Source organism: Xiphophorus maculatus, chromosome 20 (assembly GCF_002775205.1).
Source record: "Xiphophorus maculatus strain JP 163 A chromosome 20, X_maculatus-5.0-male, whole genome shotgun sequence".
Classification (NCBI taxonomy): domain Eukaryota; kingdom Metazoa; phylum Chordata; class Actinopteri; order Cyprinodontiformes; family Poeciliidae; genus Xiphophorus; species Xiphophorus maculatus.
In genome coordinates, this window is record NC_036462.1 from 20,595,292 (window position 1) to 20,622,789 (window position 27,498).

The 27,498-nt window shown below is 37.5% G+C and overlaps 1 protein-coding gene across 1 annotated transcript; it reads right to left on the reverse strand.

Moving 5' to 3' along the window:
- Positions 1-147: 147 nt before the first annotated feature.
- LOC102237428 (complement C1q-like protein 4) lies at positions 148-27,498 on the reverse strand. The gene is made up of 3 exons (XM_005799850.2): positions 27,022-27,498; positions 25,112-26,197; positions 148-3,168 (listed from the first exon to the last, which is right to left on the reverse strand). The coding sequence occupies exons 2-3, from the start codon at positions 25,649-25,651 to the stop codon at positions 2,989-2,991; spliced, it is 720 nt and encodes a 239-aa protein (XP_005799907.1). The 5' UTR covers positions 25,652-26,197; positions 27,022-27,498; the 3' UTR covers positions 148-2,988.

The window sequence follows — 27,498 nt, forward strand, 5'->3', positions numbered from 1 at the left end:
AATCTTACAAGTTGATTCTTTTTTTTTAAATGCAATGTTACTTTAAAAATGTTACTGCTTCAAAACAGATTTTATCACCTGGTTCTTTATTTTCCCCAGAATAAATAATAAAAGTGTATAATAAAACCAGGGAAGCCATTTGTTGGACTTAGTTACAGTGAAATAGTTCAGAATTTTCTTTTTTTTATTGTATTTTATGGTCTTTCAGGGGGAAAAAAACACTGCAGATCACAGTAACAAAGTAAAACACACAACTCAGCTTGCAAATGCACAGTGACAATAATTCAAACTTTTTCCAATCACAGGTAACAGTTCCTGTAAGAACACACACAGTGAGATGCAGCATGTCATTGATGTGTTGTGACGCCTCAGAGGGGGGAACTGGAGGAGTAAAATATTGGAGTCGGGTGAGTTTTTCTATCACAACAAGAAAATTATGAGATGAACGGATTATTTCACATGAGAGAAGAGTCATGCTTTATATTTGGGACAAAAAGGCAGACGATACATTTGCAGTATTGAGGTCAATATTAGGCATAATTATAAACTCTTCCCTTCACTATGTTGACAAGTGAGAGTTACAACTCATTTCTTCACATAATTTCTTTTAGGGATAGCATCCATGCAGAAATAAACTGACTTACAAATAGTTTTTTTTCTCTGCTTACATCTTTATCTCGTTTTCCAATGTTTACAGAATTTATTTTCTTCTAGTTAAAAAACAAAGGTTCATAGTAGAGTTTTTCTGCTTAATATTCATAAGGACTACTTGTGGCTGAAAATATGAAATCCCTCTCTGTTTCTGTTGCATCCTGTGAATCAACTTCTGCACATATCTTTGTTTTAATAAGGGAAAGAAATGTATTCAAAAGAAAAAAAAATATATAAGGCACGAAGAACCTATACGTATGGCAAATGGCAGTAATAGTCAACAACAGTCACCTGCATTTTGAAAAGAAAAACATTTTAATATGTGTCAGTTTACAATGAAGTAATGAAAAACACATTTTAAAGTAAAGGCTCCTTACAGTAACCATCTTTCTGTGCTGAGCTAAAGAGGAGGTTTTGAATCTTTCTTGTTCTATTCTTTTAATTCAAGGAGCTGGCACTTTGTAAAGAACCTCCAAGATGTGTGTTTTAAGAGGATTATGCTCCTTTTCAGCTTGTTGTGTGTTTGAGTGCGCTTTAGGATGCCACTCAAGTGGTTTTGCATGATTCATGGCTGAATGAAAAACTTCACATGTGGCATGCCGTCTGTTTTGCCGTTTATCCCAGGCCTCAAAGGGTTGGATGTAGGCGAAAATACGTCCTTTACACGGTATTTATTTTTTTAATCTTGTAGAAGGACAACCTTTAGCAAACTGGAAGAGCTTATCAGTGTCCCATTGAAACACCCATTTGTGTTTAATTTTCACGAGAAAGGAAATTGGTTGGAATGTTCAGGAACGATACTGAGACCTATCGAGTCTGGAGCTTGTTTTGTACTGGATGATGCTGAATTACGACTTTGACAGTCCACAGGAACACAAAAACCACCTTTCCTTAAATCAACATGCTCAAACTTGACAACAGTTCGCATCTGCCCACATAAACAAGCCAAATACCCCCTTTAGAAAGTCTTTGAGGTCAGACAACACAAAAATCGAGCAGTTTGGTGAGAGGTGTGTATCAAAGAGTCAGAGTTATAATTTCAAACCTGAAGACATGGTCATAGTATCGTCATACTGAAGTTTGTTTTGCTGCTAATTGCGCCAAGTAGATGAAAAAATTAAGAATAACCCCCAAATTATTTAACTTTATGGTAAATTACCAGCTGGATGGCTAAAATTGGACATAATTGGGTGTTCCAGCAGGGCAACCATCCCAAACCAAACTGCTTTTGGAATAAATAAAGTATACAAACATTAAAGTTTAGGAATAGTGCTGCTCTCAAGCCTACTGAAAATGTATAGACTAAGCTTAAAAGTCAAGTGTGAAAGGAAGCAAGCCACTTTAGATGAACACTGCGAACTTTTGATGAGAGAAGTTGGGCGGTTGATTTTCAACATATTAAAATCTGCATATATGGAAAAATATTAAGTAAGTTAAGTTGAGAAGAAAGTAAATTTGTATCAAAAATGACATCATAATTATCCACCTTTTTTCATCTCATTAAAAAAAAAGGTTTTAATAAATTTTCAATAAATACGACATACTATATATGTAAACTTAATGTGTAACTGAGCATGGGCTTCAGATAAAATCTCAGCTTGTTACCTCAACATGATGTTGCTCCGAGGCTCAGGAATCAATCTCAAAGCTAAACCTCAGTATTGATAAACTGTGTGTGTTACGGGCCTGTTACCAGCAGCTTCACTCCCCCCTTCCCCTTTCTGTGCAAATTACACCAACAACAACAGGATGCTTTTACACTTCCACAGAACTAAAGGCAAAAACGCACTCGTATGCTTCCACACAGGCATTAACACAGACATACAACACACAGCGTTATAATCGAGAGGTGTGCTGAATTATCAGCTGCGATCAATATATTCATGCCTTTTTCTTGTTTGGTGTCCACAGTCGTAATGGAAATCTATCTCACAGTGAGGGCAAGAGGCTGCAGCCGAATACTTCTGCCCGGATTGACAGTCTACATTCAGAGATCATTTCAGTTGGTTTGTCTTTGAGCAAAAACTGAAGTTCAATAATGTGTAAACAGCAAAATGATTGGAGTAAGGTGAAAATGATTTATTTTAGCCATGCTTACGCATACTGTACATGGCATTTTATTAAACAACACAAAAGTGTGTGCATCATGAGTCAATCTTATCTGATATATGTACATTGTATTCTTTTTACACAAGCTTTCTTTAACTCTGTTGTCATGTCACTATATGCATTATATGGAGAGAGGATAAATGGATGGCAGGATGTGTTAGATGAAGAAGTAGGAGGAAACTTTTTGCTCGATCACAGGGTAAAAGGGGAGGAGGTGGGATTATATTGTCAGTCGGGGTAGATGAGGAAGCCGGAGAAGGTGCTGTATTTGTTGGTGTTTCCACCGTGAACTTTGCCCCCGTCCAGCTGCACACACACTTCGTCGCCCACGTCTAGGTGCAGGATGACGCTGTTTGAGGCGTAGTCGTAGTTCTGATCTGCGTCTTGGGCGATAGCGCTGGCTCTCACCTGGCATAGAGACAAGACCGTAGATCAAGGCTCAAAGTAAAGATTAAAACCAAAGGGAAAACCTTTCAGTTATTTTTTATTTTTTACATGTTGCTAATTTAATTTCTGTTGCCGTATTTTTCCATAAGAATCTTGATTTATTGTTGGAAATCATCTTTTCTCTATTCCGTTAGGTCCCATTTTCAATTATTAAACTTTATTCAGACAAATTAATCCACATATTCAACAATCTCAGAACACTATTGAATATATAGTACTCACCTCCTCATTACATGCACTCATCTTCATCATAAATAGCACTTAAATTAATGGATTTTAATGAAGCATTAACCTTGTTCTTTTTGACTTTTAAATGATTATACAACATACAATGAGATTCAAAAACAGGAAGTGGGTGCACAAGTTTATATCATGGTGAATTTCATATAATTTCCACATAGCTAAAATTATACATATATACATACATCCAAATATATAGATACACATACCCCCACTAAGATTTGGATAAATTCCCCTTAGCTCGCTGCACCTAAACCATACTATTGTAGCCACCAACAAGCTTCATAATTTTAGATTTGATCACTTTGTTTTGGGCAGCATGTGTAAATTTAATCCAAATTGGTTGGTTTCCTGCTTTAATCAATGTATTAAACAAATAAATCTCTAGTTGGAATGATATCAGAACCATTCCAGAGCCTTAATGACAGTCGACTTTGGTTATGCTGACATCAGTTTTGGTATTACTATACCACAAGAACACTCAATTGTTTCAAACCCCTAATGCAAACTTTTACCCTCAGATGATTAGGAATTGGTTAGCAGGGCAACACAAAGACCAAATGGAAAAAGACAATTTCACAGAAGAATAATGATCCTAAACATACACCATATACCATAACTATGCTTCTGATCCTGGAAAGCAACCGCTTGTTATGTTAAGTTTAAATGTGGATCGCTTTTCTTGTGACTCAAAAACTGTCAAGACGTCTGAGGGGTTCATTTAGCTTTTGAAGTATGGTGAGAATTGTCATTTTGACTTTATATTTCTATTTAAACCAAAGCACTATGGGAAGATTCTTGTAAAAGACAATTATTTCACAATCAACCATCAGATTCAGTTTATTTGGAAGATACTGCGTCCAGTTTGCTCATACTGTGATCTGGGGCTAATGTCATCAGTGCTGATCCCTTCCTGCTCACTGGGTAGATAAATGAGATGCTCAGTGATCTTTGGCCTCAAACCTCCATCTGAGAGCACATTCTTAGTCAGTATCAATTTTTTCCCAGAGATTTGTTGTTCTCACACCTTATCCACCTGTAGCAGAGGGGGATTGCAAGGGATGAAGGTGTCAGGGAACATATCAGATAATTTATCCGGCATTTAAAACTTACACAGCAAATCCTTCTTTCATGCATGTTCTCATCACTCATACTGACTTTGTTGGACTTATTCTGAGTCCAAATGAATGTTTTGTACAGAAGTATTATTATTACAGGTTTTGGAAGAAAGTTATCAACAACTGTATATGAGTATATGGATATTTAACATACATTTTTTTAAAAAGTTAAAATTTTTTCAAGTCATATGAACAATGACAAAATCACTTTAGAATCACCTTTTAAAGTAAAAATTCTGTAAGAAACAAATTAAATATGTGGGGATGGATAATGGATATTAATTAATATTAGTCACAATTTTATCACCTAAGGACGTTGCTACCCAGCCAAGACCCACAGCAGCTTCAATTAAAGTGAAAGTACAATCAGAAAGAAACTCTACAAGTATAAAGTTCACTGGAGTTTAAGAGCCTTTGCTCTTTTAAAAAAACATAATCAGACCAAAGTTTGCAAGAGAGACATAAGCCAGAACTTCGTGAATAATGTTCCTTAAAAATGTGGGTCTAACATTTTAGGTTATTTAGACACCGTATAGCAAAGTGTAATAGTGTCTATTACTATGTAACTATATGAAGTTTAGGTAAAATATGTAAATGTGAAGTAGGGCTTGACTGTAAATCAATATCTCACAGTAGAGACATGATCATCAGTGTCATAACATAATAGAATATTCAATATATAAAATATTCACTGAAGTCCACTGACATCAGAACTGCAAAGCAAGATTGGTGGAATCAACTAACTCACTCACTCTTTGGTTACCTAGCAACAACCCGTTGAGTAGCTTGTGGTTACTTAGCGACTACCTGCTGAGAAATATTCACATCAGAAGATTTTACCACCATAGTTCATAACGGCTTAAAAAAATAAATAATAATAATAATAATAATAATAATAATAATAATAATAATAATAAAAATAATAATAATAATAATAATAATAATAATAATAATAATAAAAATAATAATAATAATAATAATAATAAAAATAATAATAATAATAATAATAATAATAATAATAATAATAACGCCATAGACTGAAAACTGTGAATAAAAGAGAAAAGGTCACATCTCCAGTTTGGCAGTATTTCAGATATTTCAGATATAAAGCAAAAAACTAATCAATAATTATCAATATTGACTGATATGAAACCCTTACATCACCTACTATGAAGCAACAACCACACAACCTCCCTCTTTATTGAATAAAAAGTCTTCTGATGAGGACTTTATTTACAGAACAGTTTACATTGTTACTGCAATGTTTTGCAATGATTTAGCTGTGGCCCCTGTCTTGAGAAATGACAAGGATGAATGTCGCAGTAGTAAAATAAGCTCGAAACAAAGTCATGAACACAATTTCTGCTGTATCTTTTTAGAGAATAGTTCTACAGTAAAGATATAAAGCTGCATATCAGCCTCTTTATCAAATTTTGTAGTTAAAAATGTGAAGGTGTTGTTTTCATCCACCCTCACTGAAGTCTGTTTTTACAATCAGTAAGCAAATCTTATAATAAATTGAGCTTTCACTGGCCAAGTAACAAACTACCCGAGCAGACAAACAGTGGAGAATAAAGCATGCATCTGCATACATATTAATGAATGCAAATATAATGCCCCAACTCCATCCTCTGTCTCCTCCTCTGGGTCTCAGTCTGATGGAGGATATGGTTCATCATCTCCACCAGTCATCAAGCTTCCTATGTGATCAGAAAGATAAATCAAATAAGTCCAAAATAACAATTTTTTTCTCAAGTCCAACCTTTGTCACCTTTCTTCAATACAACTGAACGTATTTATGTTTTTTGTAAAAGCATTTGTTTAACAGCAACAAGGTGAACATGTTTGCTTCGTTCCCAAAGACGGAAATGAATCAATACATATCCATTGTTTTAATTCTGCTCACATCTCTCCATTAATTGTTGTCTCCCCCACCACACCTCTCACCCATTCCATCATCCCTCTCTCCTTCCCCACCCTATCCTTTTCTCTTCATTCTCGACCCATCTATCCATCTTTTTGTGTCCGCGCATCGGAATAAGATGCAGGTCACGCACGCATTTTCTCTCCCCCGCCATGCCAGTGTTGGCGGGAGCAGCGACTAAGTGTGTCCCTGTCCGGTCTAAATCGGATTGATTAACGACACGCTACTATAGCAGGTCTCCAGAGAAACCCTACCCGACCCCCAAAATACCAACACATCCTCCCTTACCGCCCTCCCCCCAACTCCTTGCAACATCCCTCACCCCTCCCATATTGTCCAGATGCATTAAGCCAGGCTATACATGGCTGCAAGCTACAGTAATTGGTAGTCTGACAGCCATGGCAGATCCCCGCCTAATAGGTTCAACTCCTCAATAACTCCCTACAATCACAATAAATGGGGGAGCAGGCTAGGCAGCAGTGGTCAAACGGGCCGATGAAATACGAGCGGGAGGCCAGGATGAGATACTACACACTCGATAGAAGTGCCTCTTCTTCTCCTTTTGTTTCTGTGAAACTCAAGCGAACACCTGAGGAACAAAATGTGAAGGATTTGTGGCTCTTTGTTGCTTTAAAGAGCAAGTGTGCCTTGCTCCAAAGAGAATGAACAGCTCCCCGCAGGAGACCTAATAGGTTTTAGAAAAAAAAAAAAAAAAAAAACAAGAAGATTCTGACAACTTGTACATCTGTCTGCATGGCTGAATGGCGAAATTCCCCAGACGGCACCGTCAGCTGAGCTAAAGGCTGTCAGCCAGATATAACTAGCTTTGAGAACAGTGCACTGATGAACAAAGAACGCCAAAACCACTTATAGACAAAGCAAATTGCGTTGCCTGTTTATTAAAACCATTGCATTTGATGTGTGAGTTTGATCAGTCTAATTTTTAAATCTTGAGACGGAGCACGTAATGACAAATGCTGTGGACTGGTCCCAGTTACCTCTGCGTAACGCTTTAATGGACAAACAACAGGCTCACTGGATATGAGGACATAAAGGTACAATATTATGTGATTCTCTGAATTTTATCAGCAAATAGTGTCCGAAGGTGCTGGGTCAGTTCACCCCATCACCATTTCATGCCCCAATTTTTATTTATGTTACCTTTTTACCCCTGCCTACTTCCATTATTACCAACAAAAATCAAACTGCTGCCTATTGGTTAATCTCACTTATGCAAGCAATTCCACAGTGGTAAAAATTTTCAAATCTTGTGTATCGTTGTATTTAACTGAATTAGGATTCCTGAATATGTTCAATTTCAACATTTTTCTATTGACTTTGGTTTTGATTCCAGTTGATGCCTTTTGTCTCTTAAGAAGACTGAGAATATGAGAATAACTGAGCAACCTTGTGCCAGTCAATTTATCAATTGGAGACAAAACCACATTTCCTTATTGTAGACTTGCAATATATTTTTTAAAATAACTATAAATTGTTGTTTGTCAACCCAACGCAGGTACAAACAGATGAACGATCAGAACTTTACGCTTCATACTGAAAAAGATGCCCATGATTTCAGCAATGATCCCAGAACAGCATTATGCCATGAAGGTGTTGTGTTGGCAATGATGAAGATTTACTCACCTCCACACACCGACTGTCTGAACTTCTGTCTGATTAGTTAAACTTATCATATTTAGACGTCAGAGAGCCTTGTACACCCAAACGGTGAGTGTATCCTCACAGTTCCTAAATTATTCATACCAGTGCAGGTTGAGGGATAAAATAATGTTTTAAATCCGCCAACATATTTCTTCCAACTGTAGTATTAATGTTTTGCAGTGGCCAGATCAGAGTCCTGACATGATCCTGATAGAAAATCATAAGATTATGATTATATAAAGGCTCAAACACTTCAAACTCATCACCAATGATAAATCGTCAAAACATGAGTGGATTATGACAATTATAGGAAGGCTTTTATTACCGTAATACTGTAATTACTCAGAAGGGTATAAATAATTTTTGGCATACCATTTTTATTTTTATATGTATTTATATAGTATATAACAACACAAAAATATATTTAGTATAGAAACGCCTGCATCATTTTCTATCAGAATAAAACTTCTTTCGTCAATGAGTTTGAGTTTATCAAACATAGTGTAATAAAACATAAACAGTTATATGTAAAGACAATAAATAAATTTAAAATGCAAGCAACAGAAGAACAACCATAAAGTATAAGCATTTTACAAGTTCAAAAGGAGAGGGGTAAAAAATCATTTAGGTCTAAATCTGTCAGAGAAATTACTAATTATTGGTTTAGGTGTATGATTATCTAAATTTTACAGGGTTGGTTTTAAAAATGGCAAAAATTCATTTGAAAACTACCACTTAGCTCAACTGTCCATCAGAATTACAATGTGTTTCTCCACACTGAGGTCGATCTAACAGCAGGTTTAATAACTTTGCATTAAACCACTCAAACAAAGCCTCTACTAATCACTTAAAGGATCTGAAAGCTAAAAAAATCTGTAGATGGCTCAGATGTAGGGAATCTATTGGATCTCCCAACTGGATATTACATTAAAATTTACAGAAAACTCCAGTTAACCCTAGCTTGCCCTACCATATATACAATGCATACAGAAATGAACAATGGTACCGTAAATCACACTTTGAGTGACCCATACAAACCAATAAATGTTGCTGCAGTGATATTCACACTACCTCAGTGAAATGGCCTTTAAATATGAACATCAGCTAATTATATTTGCCAGCCAAAAGGACACAATGTTATTTATGGCTTATGGTTGACTTCCTTAGAAGACACATAGGTTTGTTTAGCCTCTGTTCAGACAGTGGAGATGCTGACATTTATTGTGGTGTGTTTATGATTAATTCATGGTTCCTCTCTCCTTCTGTAAGTACAGTGACCCAGGGAACACATCCTCTTCTTCGGACGTTTTAAACACATATTAACAAGAGTCTGGCATTTAGGATATAGCTGTGGTCACCAATTGTAGTTGACACAGTGTGATTAAGATACACTGTCTTAATCTCACATTAAGTCATTTTACAGTAGCATGACAAGACCCCTGCAGTTATTAAATTTGTCATATTTTCTTTCTGAAAACTTTTTGGTACTAAACAAAACCCTCTAAATTGAATTGTTTCTAAATTCATAGCTACAGTGCACTTAAAAAGTATTTACAAATTCAAAGTTTTTCCCAGGGTATCATGTCACAACTGTAAACTTGGAAAATGTTTTGGGCATTTAAAAAATTAAAAAAAAAAAAAAATTCAGAAAAGTGTAATGTGCATTTATTCTTGGACTGCTGAGTTAGCGTTTTGTAGAATTTTGCTGCGATTACAAAGTTGAGACTGGGGGTATTTCTCAAGCAGATTTGCAAATGTAGACATTGATATCTCAAGCAAAGATATCATAGCTTCCACTCATGTAGAGGGTCTATGAACAGCTATTTCCTACTCATGTCACAGATTTTCTCTTATTTTCAAGTTTTCACCCTTTTACATAGCCCTAATATATAAAGAGCAAAATTAGTGCTTGATGAGAGATCATCCAACTTGAGTTTTTTGCTATGCAGGTCCACCAGAGTTACCTTGCACTTCTTAACTGATTCTTTGACTATTTGTCGTCTTGCCTGGTCAACCAACTTCTCCATATTATTGCTGACCTGTCTGCTGTGTTCCCTGTTCATAACAATACTGTTTGTTCGCTAATGTTCTCTGACAAACCCCTGCAGCCTTCACAAATGTTGACATTTGATAAAATGTAATGTTTGTTGCTCGTTTCATGGTTGGTTGCTTTGTCGTGTTTTGATCTTGTAAAGCACTTTGAGCTGCCATGTGGCTGAAATGTGCTATGCAAAAAAACCTGCTGTGTACTTATCCTGAGATTAAATGACACTCAGGTTCTGTGTAATAACTAGTAGACTTATAAAAGAAGCTGCTTATACTGGATTTTACTTGGAGGCATTAGGCTAAAATGGGCTGAACGCAAATACAGGAGACACAATACCTGTTAATTGAAGTACAGGGAGAAAAAAACTAAAAATAGATTCCTGCAGTTTTACATTGCCTTATGCAATCCCAACAGAATACTTTAAATTTGGTATTTCTAACGTGCTTAAATAATAATAAAAAAGTTAGTATAAATACTTTTGCAAAGAACCATATGACAAAAATTCCTCATCATTTTCTTTTTAAATGTTTTCCCCTCCCTCACAAGAAACAGTCTTTGACAAAAAAAAATAAAAATCTGTATAAGTTTTTAACACAATAAAAAAGAAGAAAAGAAAAATCAAAATGTGTACATAAATTTCTACTTTGGTGATTAAATTAAATGTGTAAAGCATTAGCTGGATTAAATAATTGCATCTCATATCTGAGCGTTTAACCCATTACCAGAGAACACGTATCAATTTCTTGCCCGTGTGCTGAAACAATGAAACCTGCACAGATGAGTCCGAAGGTGCAGCTGTCAGTACCAATCAGAGTGAAATCTTGTTTTCTTAAAGTGGGCAGGAGAAGGCACTGGGGCTTTGGGAGTGAAAGCAAGAGAGGAAAGGCAAATCAGGATTATTGTCAACAGCGGTAGAGATTGATAGCGACAAGGGAGAGAATTTCTGTCTGTTGGGCCAACGCTGTTCTGACTTGATCTGCTACTACAGGGAAGAAGGGGAGACCCAGGAGACAGTAGAGAAGATTACACTGCCAACACTTTTCATTAGATGGGCAACATTAAATGGGTGAAGTGGGGAGGAGGGGCAAGAGACGAAAAAAGTGACAGCATAGAAATATTTATCTGACAAGGATAAATGTCTGGTAAAATCTGTATTTCCAACCGGGCCCAACCGTTTCGTGTGACAAATTTATTTTAAATGTATTTAGTTAACAGATCGATGTCATTTTTAGTAGCCTGCAGGGGAAAATATAAATAATAAAGATATATTTGGTGTGTAGATATGAAGCTTCAAGTACACAAATCCCAAGTTTAGAGAGGCTATGGGTGATGGAGATGGAGCTAAGGAACTGATCAAGCATGCCTGTTTCATAGTAGGATGGGGTATAAATGAAGTCGGGGGACGGAGGTCTCCATGTAAGGCCTCTTTTTTCAGTGTTTTGTTTTGCTGTGGCACCTTGATCCTCTGGTAATAAAACTGACAGGATTCATTCACTGTGATGTACAGACCTCTCGGAGCGGAGCGAGCGATTGAGACAGGGTCTCTTAAAGTTACCTGAGGGACCTTTAAGCGTGAACTGGGAGAAAGAGGAAGGGCAATTGAAATGGCCTTTTTTCTTCTTTTTTGAAATGGCTGCCGCGTCTCTGCCTCCTTACCAGCTGTTTCTATTATGCAGGTCGACATATAACCCTATTCCTGCACTGCTGACTCACACACTAATTGGCATACTAAATGCTAATATTTTGCCATGACACTCAAGACCCAAGGTGTCAAGATGTTGATTAGAAAGTCTCTAATTGGCTCTAGACTGAAACCTTTGAGGGAAGAGGAGAGGGCTTAATTGGATATAAAGGGGTTTTTCCGGTTGGTCTACCTACAGTGCTCCAGTTTCAGCCAACCCTCTGTTCTGAAGTTCTTTCTAAATATGTATATATAGTATTTCTTGCACCACATAGCACCGAAGTTGACATGCAGTGGGGAAACTATATATTTTCAATGGTGTTATAGAAATGAAATTCCCACCAACCCAAGTAACTCACACAGTAAAATGTTATGAGATGGGAGGCAAATATTAAACATGATACCTGAAATGTGCATAATGCTTAATAGAAAAGCCTTTATTTTCAACATTGCATGGGGGAGATTTTGTCCCAGTCTTCCCAACAAACTCTCTTGAAGTTTTTACATTTTTGTGGGCATCTCCTTCACACTCTGGTTTAGCTTTTTTTCCATATTTCTTTTGATTGTACTCAAATCATGTGATGAGCTGGACCTTTCAGAAGCTTTGTTTGTTTTCTCTGAAACCAACTGAGAATTGACCTGACTATCTGGGTCATTGTTTTGCTACAGTGACCCCAGATACTGGTAAAAAATTTCTCAGTAAATTTCATTCACACCGAGGACCAACATGCAAAAAACCCCATGGCTGAAATGCAGTGTTATTTTCCTCCTCACATGGTTTTGTCTGTTTCTACCAGATATTCTCCCAGTATTTCATAAACCCTTGTCCAAATATTCAGCAACAACCTTCAAATGACTTTCAGCTCTTTCTTCAACAGTGGAGTCTTTTACAGTGATTCTACAGACTGGGCATGGCTGCTGAATGCATTATCAATTTATTTAATTTAAACAACTGCACCTATTGATTTCAGGTGTTTCTGCAGTGCTCTATGAAAGGTCATTAGCTCTTTGGCAAATATTGTTATTTTTTTGTCTGCTCTGCCAAAATATCTCAAGAGGAGCACCTGATTGTGGCTGGATTATAGTGAAATGTAATTCTTTCTACTTCATGGCCATTGCTCCAACAGTGCTCTCTGGGATATTCAATCAGTCTGTAACCAATGATATATGTATGTTTTGCAACAACAAGGTTCAAAAGTCACGAGAAATCTTTTTAATGGCCACCACTGAGAGGCCAAAGAATTGCCTTCTAATTACTGACTTTTATTGGAGAGGTAAAGGTTGCTATTAACAAAACAAATCATCACACCAGACTCCGTTTATGTCTGCTTCATTCGGGCCACAGCTGGAGGGTTCTGGGCGCTCCTGCATTACACAAATCACATTCTCAATATTCTCACAGAAACCCTCAACTCTCAGAGAGAGCAGGGCGTATTTATACTAAAGTCTGTCCCTGTATGTGTATGTGCCGTTCTCAATCAGTCCAGTTTAGGGGTGCACCGACTTATCGGCCAGCCGATTTATCGGTGCCGATTTCCTTAATTTTGGGAGATCGGTGATGTGAAGCCGATGTAATCCACCAATGTTATCAACCTTTGGCAAAAGTCTAAAAATCAACCACTGTGCTTTTCTTTTCTCCCGTGAGAGAGGATTGACTGACAAACCAGCCGACCAGGTCATGTCTGCACATTTACAGTTAACAATAGTCACATCATTGTTGCTAATTCAGCAACTTTCTTGGTATATTGACCAACATTTCAGATAAAAAAATGATATCAGCCAAAATCGGAATCGGTAAGTTAGCCTTTTTAAAAGATCAGTATTCAGCGATCGACCAGAAAGCTGCAATCAGTGCAGCTGTAGTCCAGTTCTTTCTTTGGTTGACGCAGATCTCTTGGCTCGCATTTTGCTGAAAAGCTATCGGAGTTTCCTGGAAAAGTCCACAGGTGGGACATTAAGACATTTGGCTGGATATGTGTTTACAACAGTTTAAATCTGAATTCCTTCCTGACTTCTAGGTCAGAATGACCCAGTCCATTTGACACAGTAAATTTATTTTAGATAAATACATGCCTTAGTGCACACTAGCCAAACAAGATAATTTTTAACTATTAACATAATTGTATTCCTCTACACTTTCACATGGTTTACTTGCTGCCAGTGCCATTTTGCATCTCATATTTTAATTTGATGAGTACTTGCTGTTTTGTCACCCATAACCAAATTAATTACTTATTTATTTATGTGTGTTAATATCTTTGCATGTGTGGATTACTAGGATTGGGATTTTATGTCAGTACCAGCATTACCAATATGTGTCCCTCAAATCCACTATACAAGCACCTGTGTAGACACAAACGCTGCATTTAGCCACAATAAACACCCTGATTTAACTAACAGAGCAAATGCCATTCATCACATAAAATCCTAATTAAACATCCACATTTAACATCATTCTAAATCACATTTACATAATGTAGTCTCAAAAAATGTTAACTGCGAGATTTTCTGCAATTCTTCTTGTTCAACCTGAAAATGTCAGCAACACTGTGACACTCTGCTGCTTATAACTGAGACAAACCTCTGTTTCCTTGATGAGGAGGAACAATGATATAATGGGGAGGCAAACAGGAAGGAACAACAAAGGCAAAGGCCAAACACAGCCAGCAACCAGCTGAGCCCTTTTGGTCTGCAGAATATAATGGCCTCGGCCATTAAAAGGGAAACATATAGTCAAATAATAGCTGTGTGCATGAGCATGAATGTGTATAGTCAGGAAGACAATAGGACAGAGATGTAAACCTGCAGGATATAAAGGAGGCTTTTTTTTGTTTTTCTTACAAGCAAGAAATGAGGTCTAAAATAATCTTCTTATGCCTTCATATCACATTGTGTCTCCCGTGTAATCATATACCGACGATAAGCATATGATTTCTTCTGGAAAGACTCAGATAGCAGAATAAAAAGCAGCTAAAATATGCCAAAATAAGATAAAGTTAAAACTGTCTAGTGAAGTGCTTTCATATTGACACCTTGTCTGACTCAGACTCTAATTAGCGGCTTCCACCTCACACAGTAGCATCGAACCTGCTGTCTGGTGGCGAGCCGTTCCTCCCTTCTAATTGAGTCCAAGCCTGTCATCAGCACAACTATTGAGTGCTTTATTTAATTATCTAATTAGCTCAAAGATCTCGTTAATTACCTCATGTAGCTGCTTAGGTTAAACCCTCACATTTAAAGATATACATATGAAAACAATGATGTACAGATTGTTTATTCAAACCACAATGAAGCTGAAACAGTTTTCACATCCGTCTCTTCTGTCTGGAAACCATTAGTACTGCATAAATCCAAAAAACCTCATTTAAAATATATATATTATCTGAGGCTATCTTGATAGCTTACATTGTCGAACTGGAGAATAACTTGTGCTCAAACACTTAAATGAACACATTCAAGTACAGCCTGAAAGACTGTTGTTCAAACCGAGGAGTTTGATCTGAACATGAGTAATTGTGACGACACTAAACAGCGTTTTAGGAAAATATTATATGACTATATGGAGAATACAGCCATGGTGCTTCTAGAGAAGACCAGGCTTTTCCTGGTTGATGCCAAGTTTGTTTTCAGCGTAAGTTGGATCCAGTTTTCATGTTCTTTGAGGATTAAAGAGACATAAAAGGAAGATATGTTCTGCAGCTTCCTTAATATAGGTAGCCATTTTAAATCCAACCTTTCTTTACCTGTGGAAAATATGGTTAATTAACATTATGCCTTTCTTTTTCTTGTTATTTTACAACATGGAACCTCAGTCCTTACCACCAAACCCTTTTTAATAAAAACTATAAATGAATCACATTTCTCTGCCTCCCAGAGAAATTTTACTTCGAGGTGTTGGGAAACAAAACAAACTACTCATGCGATTCAGAAGGAATGGTGTGGATTTTGCTCTTGCTGTGGGACAGCAGACCAGATCTTTATCTTCACAGATGATTGCTCATAGGAGTTTGGTTGTGCAGTCAATTGGTGCTTCGTGGAATTAGACAAGGTTCAAATCCATTTTTCTCAATATATCTTATGGAGCGTTCAGTGGAAATAATGGGTGCCTGTATGTCCAAAGCAAAAGATGTTTTTGCATGATAACACTAAAAAGAAAGGTTGCTACCTGTGCAGGCTAAACTCCATCTGGGCTGTTTGTTCTCACTGATAATCAAGGAGAGGAAGGTTTCTGGACTGAGAACATTGGGTTCTCATATTTGCTTTTTGTAGATGATATTTTTCCATTCAAGTCTTCAGACCTTCATCTTCAACATGCACTGTTGCAGAGCAAAGATTTAAGGAGCCAGAAGGAGAGTCATCTTGTCTTACTGTGAAGCTGTGGTTCATAAAGGTCGATTGCTCCCTTGGGGCAACAAAAGCAAAGCTCTTGACTTAATGGTCCATCTATGTTTTGACACCAACCCTGTAGTCAGGATAGATGGTTCATGAATGAGGGAATGAGAATACAATAGGCAGAAATGTACTCCCTCTATAGGGTGCTTAAACTCAACCTTAAAGAGGAGATGTTATGCAAAATTTACATTTTGCACATTTCTGTTCTTAAATTTGGATTTCTACTACTTCTAAACAAACCCCCCAGCTGGTTTTAGCGATAAGTTAATGTTTTTTGTGTCTGGAAAATGAGCTGTTTCAAAAACCTCCTCAATGCAATGTCACAAATCAGCAGGCGTTGCACCTTCACCTAGCAACACCACCGAAGCTCAGCCTGTTCCCTAGTAACCTGTTTAAAAACTAAATAAATAAAACAAAATTATTTTGTTTCTGAACACATGAACACATTCAGTCATTGTCACATTGTCAGTGAATTTAACTTATTACTATTAGGGCATTTTTTAGTGAAAAGCCAGTAGTTGAGTCCTCTTGTTTTTTTACAATATTGAAAATGCAAAGTTTCTGTTTCAATAAATTACTCAATACATTTCGTTTGGTTTGCCTGGTAGTTTTACATACTTTGCTTTTGACATTACTGATTGTACTTATCTGTCATTTGACTTACATTTCTATGCTGTTATATGGGATTTGTTTGGATATGACGCTTGTTCATAATTAATAATATTTTTGTAATGTGTTGCCTTAGTTTTATTGGGTATATTTGGGGTATTCTTATTTACAGTGTGCTCTTGTGAAAACCTAGTTTTTCCATAAGTCTTTCCACACCTGCAAACTAACCAGCTGACCAGGTTCACTGATTCTGTACCAGCTATAAATATTCATACTCTTCCTCCACGCTCCTCACTGTAAAGGGCAAAATACATATTGGTCGTGAATTATATATCCATTGAAAAGGTCATCCACCTCAACACCAATCTTTTTATGAATTATAAGACATACTGAGAGGAAAAAAGATTCAATTCACTGAGCTCTTAATCAAGCAAATGAGTTGTAAACTTGCACATCAGCTCCATGATTCATTAGCAAGTATTTGAGACAGGGGCTTGATATATCCATTTTTCCCTGTATTTACAACCAAATTGGTTTTCTTGCTCCTCAACTCCTCACGACGTTAAAAAAAATGGCCGTCCTGTAAATATCCGCTCCTCTTTGTGTCAGACTTCTCGCCTGCATCTTCCCTGTCCCTGCAGTGATCTCTCCGTGGGATGTGTCTCGTTATCAGCTCCCTTTGACAAGACATTGATTAACAGTGCGTATCAACCTGACAACTGTTCTGAGCTAATACACACATGTTCACACACATCCTTACATGCTGTGAAAGATACGGCACACACAGGCACTAAAAACTATAATCATTTTCCTAATTTCATTCAGTGGATTGAAGCATTTTTAGCATCCAAAATCTTTTCTGGTGTTTCTGCTAAATGTATGAAAAATGATTAGACAGATGCATAAAATATGCCCCTGATCCTTCTATACTAATTTATACCTACTATGCTAATGTTATCGATGTTGCACTAAATCTGGTTTATACACAAAAGAAAGATGCGAGTTATGACATGCTCACATGATCACAAAAAAACAACTATAATTTATAGTAAAGCAAATATTTACATACACTGCATAAAAGCAACCATAACTTTTTTTTTTAAGAGTCTGAAATTTCTTTTCTCCATGTTTGGTCAGTTAGGACTTTCGAAGCTACTTCCATTTTCTATTTGAGATTTTTAATAAAATGTTTTAAATTTATAAGTTTACGTTGATTTGATCAATGTTTGGTAGAATTTACTTTTAAAATATACAACTTGGGTATCCTTTCACAGGTTTTTCTGAATACTTTACTGAAATTTGGTCAATTGTAACTGAGTCAGCTTTGTAGGCCACCTTCCTCTCACACGTTTCCAGCTTTGCTCCCAAATTTTCAGGCTCTGAAACCTTGGTTTGTTGTCTGAAAGCCACTTTGTAACAAATTTTATGGTATGTTAAGGGTTAGCCTGGTAAAAACTAGCCCCTTGTGCTCTGCTGTGCTTCTTTATGAGGGTCTGAGCAAAAAACTCTCCAGTCAGCAGGGTCATAACTCAGATCATGCAGCCCATGACATACAGACTGCTCCCTCACTTCAACAAACTCTGACTTGGATGTGCAGTACATCAGCACCTTTCCCCCTCGTCAAGAAAAATCAGAACACAAAGGTAAGCATTCCTGCCCTGGATGTTGAGTCCAAAACCAGGGCAGGTGCCGAGGCCAGTTTCCACCACTGAGAGCAGCGTTATGCACAAATGCACTCATGAGTTCACCTCACATATTTGAAGACTTTAAACTGAAAAATACAGGTTTTAAGGTGTGACGCATTGAAGGGAGGCTCTTTTAGGGTTAAACAAAAGATCTACATTGTATACTTTAGTAGCAAATTTAGGATAATTTTCTGAGAAAGAGATGCAGCTTTTCACATTTAGGAGCGCGCTGAATCTGTGTGCTCTGCGCAGGTGAGCAGCAGGTCGCAGCTCAACTTTGGGAGGACATATTGGTCATTTAGACCTACGCCTCAAGTCTTAACTAAGCTGCCTTTGACTTTGTTTTTTACGTAAAACATAATGTGAACTTCCAACCTTTATCGGGTTACATGTTGTTTATCTCCATGAACAGGAGATTGTGTAAAGACGTGCAGAGAAGCTGCAGCTTATTGAATTAACATTTCTCTCCAACAATCCTGAATCTAAGTGCCTGAAAGAACAACTTAGATGTGTTTAACTTACAGGATTTTGTCTGCTCATATGCTTAAGTAAAATCAAGATATGAAACGCATCCTGGTGGGTTAATTTCCTCAAGGCAAAAATTACAGAATTTTTTTGTTTTTATGTCATGGTGGTAATCAGATAAATGTGCTCTTGGCGAGAGCTTTTGTCCAAGACAAAATCAACATTCAGTGTCTGGCTGTTCAGCGTTACAGGACACTGAACTTTGATGAAAAAAATAACATCATGATAAAGTTAACTTAAACTATAATTATACATTTTTAGCCCTTTATCCCAATTCAAACACCTATCATTAAGAACACTCATTCATTACAGAACCTGATGTTTCCAAATGGAGCTTAATTTATTTCTGTTTAGATCTGTACAACACTTGTTCTTGCATGTCAACACACGTGGAGAGATAACAAATGGTGTAACAGCCTTTTGGTGAGTCTAAAACAAAGACATCCTATAAAAACAAATTTTACTATTAGCTAACACAATAACTTGTTTCAAAATTAAAAAAGAATCTGCGCCTTCGCCTGGTGATTAAACAATTATGTCCCCACAAAGTCGCTTCACTGTTCTGCACGAACGCTTCTCTGTTCACAGGAATATGCAGCAGCTGCAATGAACCTGTAAGCCAAGTTCAGCTATAAATTGAGTTAAATAATTTAGTTGATGGAAAAATAATTAATGGGGAAGGAGTCAATAGACAGTGTGGACGGGGACAGTAGAAGGTGAGTGCCTGCGTGTGTGCATGTGTGCGTAAAGGAGGGCACAGGTGAAGGGGAGAAGATCTCATCTAAAGGCAATGAAAGATTTAACAGCAGGAGGAGACAGGAATGACAATGTCAGAGCAGACACGCAACTAGCCAAGACCCCCAATTATATCTGGCATTTAGCTGTCCGTCCTCTTAACTTTGCCTGTTCAGTCCGTCAAAAGCAATGAAATAGGGGAATAACTATATTTATGGACTTAGTCAGTTACATAAAATATGAACTACGAGCTGATCTTTGCATTTGGGGAACACAAATCACACTAAAAAATAGAACAAACTTGACATTATCTTGCTTTTTGTAGCTTTTTGTTAGCAGATTACCTCAAAACAGAAACGTTCAGGAGGATTTGACCCAAAACAAACAAACCATAACTTTGTGTTTTTCTTTTTATGTTTTTTAAGCTGATAAATTCTAAGATACTATACTGAGACATCTCCAGGTCTAAATTATAATTATACATTTGGTGTATTGGTGTGATATGAAAATTTATCACACCAATACTATAAACAGTAGTTAATAATTTTCTTTTTTTCTTAAAAGTTCAATACAATTATGACAACATACGTATATAATTGCAAAATGCTTAGGGTTATTATTCAATTAAAACAGACACTTTAAATATTAAATTACATTTACAAAATTATCAATCAGAGTTTAAACAAGTTGTGATGTAACCACCACAAGAAATGATTACATTTAATTAAATGGTCCCAACCTATTCAGATAAATAATGGAAATGTTTCCTCTCATTTATTACAAAGTTATGCAAACATCCCGGTGTTCTTAGTGAGTAATGACGAAGGTAAGATGAAGTTTTTATTCTACATATACAATATAATTGTAGTGATTTGGGTTTTTTGTGTATATTTTAGGTTTCTGTGTTCTGTTGAGTCTCTGTGCTGTCCTATCTACCCCTTGATTGTCCCCAGCTGTCCCATGTTTTCTCCTGATTGTCTCCCTGTGTATTTAAACCCACCTGTGTTCCTTGTCAGGTCCTTGTCTAGTCTGTCTTGTCGTGTCAAACCTGGTGTTAGATGTCCATTGTTACCAGTTGCTATCAGTTTTGAGCCTTAGCCTTCCGTTCATTCTGTGCTGCCTGGATTTTGGACTTTTTGTATTTTTGTATTTCGTCATCATTAAATCATCACTTCCCTGATTTCAACCTGGGTCCACAGCGTCTTCCTCACCACCTCTCACCGCACTTTGTGACAATAATTTTTTTTGACGAACCCACCAGGAGCCTGAAAAATCTGTCTCTGGCTCATAAATAAACCAATTTTTAAAACTATGATAACTTACAGTGCTGTGAAAAGGTTTCTGCCACCCTAGAGATTCCTTTTGCTCCTTTGTAACATTTAAGCATTTCAAGTCATGAAAGCTAATTCTAATACCAGGTAAAGGTGACCTGTGAAAATATAAGAAGCAGTTTTTAAATTATTTTGCTTCTGAAAAGGAAAAAAAAAATCTATCCAACTCAACTTTACCCTATGTGAAAGAGTAAATGCCCCCTAACGACTGGCTGTGGCTCCCTTAGAAAAAACAACAACTTGGCAGTGAGTCTTTTACGTCACCGGAGAGATTCTGACCCATTTTGCTTCACGTCATTGTTTTAAATCATTCATATTGGAGTTTTCTTTTATATATAACAAAAATAGCATGTTTCACACAATGCTACAGTTTCTCAGTTGGGTTACAATCCTTTAAATATGTCAGTACAAAACCTTGATGCTTTCTTAGGTCATTCAGATATGGACTTATCGATGTTCCTTGGATTATTATTCTGCTGCAGAAACCAGGTGTGTTTTGAGCTTCAGGTTAGAAACTGATCAGAACTCCTTCAGGTCTTCTCTGCCTGAGAGCAGAATCAGTGGTTTCTTTAATTAACTTACACAAATGTTTTGGCTTTCAGATTATTTTCCTGAAGGACTTGATGATCGTCAAGATGCTGAATGCCAAATGTGAGACGGGCTGTTGCGTTCTCTTTGGCCAGTAAAGGCTTTATCCAGTTTCCTTATTGGATCTTTTTGCCCAGTGTTTTTATTATGATTAAATCATGAAAATTGACATTTTCTGAAGCATTTGAGACCTGCAGTGAGTTTAGATGTTCTTCTGGGTTCATTTGAAACTTCCTGGATCTTACTGTGATTCTTTAGCCTACTGCATGTTGACAGACAGATTCTATTAAAAGTGGTCTTTTCTTTCTACATCTCTAGAAGTAATAAAATAGAGGGGGGAAAAAACAGTAATCATAGTTTAACACAGTGGGAAATTATGTTTTCACAAATGATCAAATTGGTTTCTATATGTTTTTTTCCCCCTTAGTACATAAAATCTAAAGTTGAAAACAGTTTGGTTATTACTCAGCTTATTTTTGCCTGATATTAAAATTTGTTTGATATGAAATACTGAAATGTAAGGAAAAAACATCTGGTTTGAATATGTTTTAGACGGTAGGATGAACCCAGAGCATGCAGGAAAACCTCCCACAAAGCAGCACACTGATCTGTTGCCTTGAGGTCAAAGAGCCACTGAAAAAAAACTGTAACACTGAAGAGATCCCTCCGAAAAATCACTTTAGTAAGTAGAGAAAACTTGATCTTAATTCAGAACCTTCCAAAACCAGAACTTCTCCATATATGCTGTAATATATCAGATTAAAGAAAATAAAACTTTGTCTTATTTACACCACATGGACTCATACTCTTGTACAGCTTTGGTATCGTTTCAAACATCTCTTGCATGCTGTCACTGTTTCTCTATTTAATCTTGACTGCAGAAAAATTATGGAGAAGAAAGACCTTAATATTATGAAGAAGGACAAGCAACCAGAGAGTGAGATTTCTGTTACAGCTGAGGATTTTATTAATCTCTGCAAGATTTGGACAAATACAACACTTGAAAATCTAGCATAGGTTCTCACCTAAAATGTTTTTTTTTTTTTTTTGCTTTGAATAACAGGTGTGGACTTACAGTATGAAACTGAAAATATAAGTATTTTTCTATTCAAGTATCTGGAGGGATGATAATTGACAAAATTGTTCTTGCCAGTGTTAGGTCGTCGGCTGCCAAATTCTCTGACTGCATACACATTTTTTAACATCTTTCGGACTGTGGATTTAATAAATCATCTGACTGAACATGTGTATCTGGTGCAGCAATGGTGTCTTCTTGTATGCTGTTAGTCCATGAACTGTGTAAATTATGTGCAGAAAATGTTACACCAGTGAACACTTGTGCTAATGCAAAGCATCTCTTTCGTTTTTTTTTTCTTTCTCTTGTCTCTCTCTTGCAATCCCCTGGACGATGCTTTTTCAGTGCAGCACACATGTCAAAAATCCGACTGAAGGCTTAGTACTTCAAGCTTGTCCCTGTTCTCCAGATGGAAGGCGTTTTCCAGGCATTTGTACTTGTTTATTTATTAGCGCTAAAGTCAGAGTCCCTCAGAGGACAATAGCCAGCTGTTGCATTTTGGCTTCGTTCCACAGAGACAAGGAGGATTGTTATCCTCTTGATCACTTGGTTGTCACTCCGTTCCTCTTCCCTTGTTTGCAAGTTGTGCAATAAAAAAAGCTTCTTTTTAAGGTAGCTTTTGAGTAAAAAGCTACCTTTTTAAGGTAGCTTAAAACTGTTGTGAAATAGCTCTGACTGTTGTGAAATACCTAATTTTCTTATATATCTATTATCTTGTTGAGTTATTTGCAACCTCTACGTCAGACTTTTTTTTTTTTTTTTGAGTTTTTAAACATTTGATTTTTATGTTGTTTGGTTACCATTCTAAAAATAGAGGAGCAGTCTTATTCAAATATCAGCCTTTTAATAAATGTAGCCTTTTTGAGTAATTTTCCAATATATTCTAAAGTTTTTTTAGAGCAAATATTTCTGATTTTAACAAAGTAACTACATTTCTACCTTTGAATCTTACAAGAACACTGAAGTAGTTTTTGTGCATCAGACTAAGAAGAACTTTAGCTTTCTGATGTATTTTTCAAGAGTACTTCACATTTTTTGAGCCTGCAGTACCTTGACAAAGTATCAGGATATCTTGAACCTTTTTACATATTACAACACAAACATCTTTTTTGTTGTTGTTGCATGGGGGGTGGCGGACGTTATAAATAAACCAATAAACCAACACATGATTTTAAATCATATTTGCGAGTCAAAATTTAGAAAGTGTGACATGTGTTTGTACTGGGCTTCTGTATTTTAACCTTTTGTAAACAGAGAACTACAGCCTCTTATTCTTGTTTATTGTGTCCCTGGGCTTTGACTGGGCCGTCAGTTCTGACTGTAAGTAAGTGAACCTCTACCCCCATATAAAACCTCTAGATTAGGTTCCCCATCCCTGGAAAAACAGAAGCATCCCCACAGTTTCATGCTGCCACCACCAGGATAAGGACGGAGTCATCAAGGATGTTTGTGGCAAACTGATCAATGAACTACTTTTGATTTTCTGTCAGTGATTTATCAATCTTGCCACTCTTCCATAAAAAATAAATGGGGTTGTGTAGCTAATGGATCAATATATCCCTCAATATGAGCAGTGGGTCTCTGGAGCTCCTCCAAAGTTACCACAGGCCTGCTTTATTGTTTAACCTTTATATCCTAAATGAAAAATTTATGTAATGGATGTTTTTGCTTATTTTAATTGTACGCAGTACTTTAACTGTCCTGTAAATAAATATATTTTCCCATTTATCCATAATAACTGGAACCTTCAATATCTAGCAAGTTATTTTTGCAATTTACCGTCTATTAAAAGATTGCCCCTCAGATTAATTTCACTTCCTGCTATAGCGGAGGGGAAATTACCGTAATAACCTGAGATTGCCTGGAAAGCGCAATGTCTCCCCTTTCAGAAACCGTTTGAATTTTTCAGATAGCAAAAGTGCGGCGGAATTACGGTATTGCAACTTTGGCTGGATCATCGCTAAACGTTTAAAGCTTTTAAGTTTTTGTGAATTATCCACAGATTCGTTGACTTCTGAAGCTAGCTGGGTGTGCTTGATTTCATTTTGGGGGTCAAACAGTAAAGGTGGCTGATTACAAGAGCATGCCACACTTTTTAGATTTTCCTTTGAAAAAAAATGTTAATCCATGTAGGATTTTTCTTCTGTTTTATAATGATTCACCACTTTGTCCATGAGTATTACAGAAAATCCCAGAAAATATATTGAGTGTGTTTCCAGGCTCGTTGGAATCATTTCTGTGTTCATAATTAGAGTCTCATTTGAGGAGAAAGAACACCTGTACGACACTCACCTGTCCATTCTTCTTCAGGTCAGCCCACATGCTCGTCCCATCTCCCCCTCTCATCAGAACGTGGTAGGTGAAGTAGTAGATGCCGGGCAGAGGACAGGTGAACTTGCCTGTGCTCGGCTCGTAGTAGTTCCCCACGTTGGTCACCACGTCATCAAACTTCAGTATTTCGCTCCCCTCGTGTTGCTTCCGCAGACCGGCGTAGAAGGCGATTTTAGGAGTGTAGACGGAGGAGCCGTATCCACCTGGACCAGGACCCGGTGGGCCTGGCGGACCAGGCTTACCAGGCTCTCCAGGTGGACCTTTAGGCCCCGGAGGACCAGGAAGTCCGGGGCTTCCTCTGAACCCCTGCTTGCCTCTCCGGTTTGGGAAGTCCGGAGGCTGTGGGGAGACAGCAGTCAGCTCTCCCTGAGGGGGGCTCAACGTGTCACACACCATCTTGCAGCTTCCCAGCATCTCATAGTGTGTGCCACCACCTCCGGACCCGGCCCCCTTTGTGGTGTGGACCAATAGGGGAATGGCCACCAGCAGGACCAGGACCATGGCCACTCCGACTCCAGCCCCAATGACTCGTTTCTTGCGGCTGAGCCGTGAGGCGGCCAGCGTGAGGAAGTCCTCCTCCCCTTTGGCTGGAATGGTTGTGCCGGCCAGGCTGACCTTGGGTCAGAAAGCTACTCAAAGGGGAAAGCGTCAGACACAATGTCAGATGTTATCTGACAGGGGAAAGAAATTCAGTCTTTTCAAGGATCCTAAGAGTCACAGACGAGAAGAGGAATGTCAGTACTCAGAGGGGAGGGAATGACAGATTCCCCATTTGTACATCCGTTTTGTTTCTCTCTTTTCTCTGGTTCACATGGTCTGGTGACTTTTATCCAATTTAAAACAACACATCATACATTGCAAAACATTCACAGCTGACGAAATGTTAAATTTAAGGGGTTTTTATTCTTTTCCTGCTCTGTGGCTGTGGACGCTCCAGTGAAAAATCCTTCAGTTTCTCAGACAGGGAGGAGCTGTCAGGTGGGGTCTTCAAAATTCCCACTGGAGTTCATCTCACCCTCCACATTCAGGGAAAGGCGCCTCGCTTGTCTGTTTAGAAATGAGAAGAGAAGAGCAAGGGAACGGCTAAATCTCACTGCTTTTATTTTCTCCTGCTCGCGTCCAAGATTTATTCCAGAAATCTGGTCTTGCATTCACACCACAGATTTATTACAGCTAGTAAAAGAAAGGGGTTTCAATCTGAGGAATGGGAGTTGAATCTGTTCTTTCAAAAGTAGTTTGAGTGAAGCAGGAAATATCTTATTACACACATCAGGGGAAGGGATTCTCTTACCATTTTACTGAGAAAAAAGGAAAAGATAAAAGTATGTGCTATGAGGTGATCATCATGAGGAAGGGGTTGCATCTGAAGAATGGGAACTGAGTGAAAGGAAGCTTACAAGGAGCATGAAACATCAAATGAAGTGACTCTCATAACTTAAAGGAGGAATGAAACATGCAACAAAGTGACAATAATCAGCATAGGAATGCAAGTCGCCTTAAAATGCAAACAAGGGAAAAGATGCATGCGAAATATGAAATTGTTTTGCACTTAATTGACAGTTTTCTGAATTTAAAATAGACTTAGAAATCATAAAGCATTAAAATATTATACTTAGATTAAACGTATAATAATAATAACACAAATAATGACGATATAATAATATAGTAATATTGTAAGTACATAAGTAAACAGAAAATTATTGGGGGCGGGGAGGTTATTCCACTAACTTCGTCAGGTTTTAATAGCAATAAAACTTAATATAGTTTACTTTATTGTGCATGTTTTGGCGCATTCACGCGTGAATCAGGTAGCAAGTAATTTAAAGCAAAACTTTTGAAAGCGTCGTGCACAAATCAACAAACCGACTTACCAAAACTCTGCTTTTCCTGCCTGCGTTTTAGCCCCGGAGTTCAGTCTGTGTTCATTCTGCGGGGTTCACGATGAAAGACGCCACTTCTGCTCCAAACCCGGACCGAAATCCTCCGGAAAACCGAGCGCCTTCACCGGCGCATCGGTTCGAAGTTGCTGCGCTTCGGTCCCAACTCAGCTCGAATCAACCAGAATCCTCCACAGCGTTTAAACTTTGACCATCTCATCCATGAGTTCTGCACCCCGAGTCCAAGCTCCAAAACTATCCGAAGCAGATCGAGAGAAAAAAAAATCTAATAATATTGTTTAATTAAACTCTATACAGTCCTTCAAAAGGACAGAAAAGTGCGTACGAGCGTTGATAGGTCACTTTTCCAGACTTTAGATGTGCGTAAATTGCGGCGCACAGTCAGTTCATTTGCAGAGCAACAGTTCAGTCACTTGTTGTATTTTCTGTCCTGCTTCTCTCTCCTCGACA

Bases quoted from the DNA above. Each gene is read 5' to 3' on its own strand.
- LOC102237428 (XM_005799850.2), bottom strand. From the start codon at position 25,651: ATGGTCCTGGTCCTGCTGGTGGCCATTCCCCTATTGGTCCACACCACA. The intron at 3,169-25,111 runs GTGAGTGTCGTA...TCTCTATGCCAG, and splicing joins ACCTGAAGAAGAATGGACAG to GTGAGAGCCAGCGCTATCGC.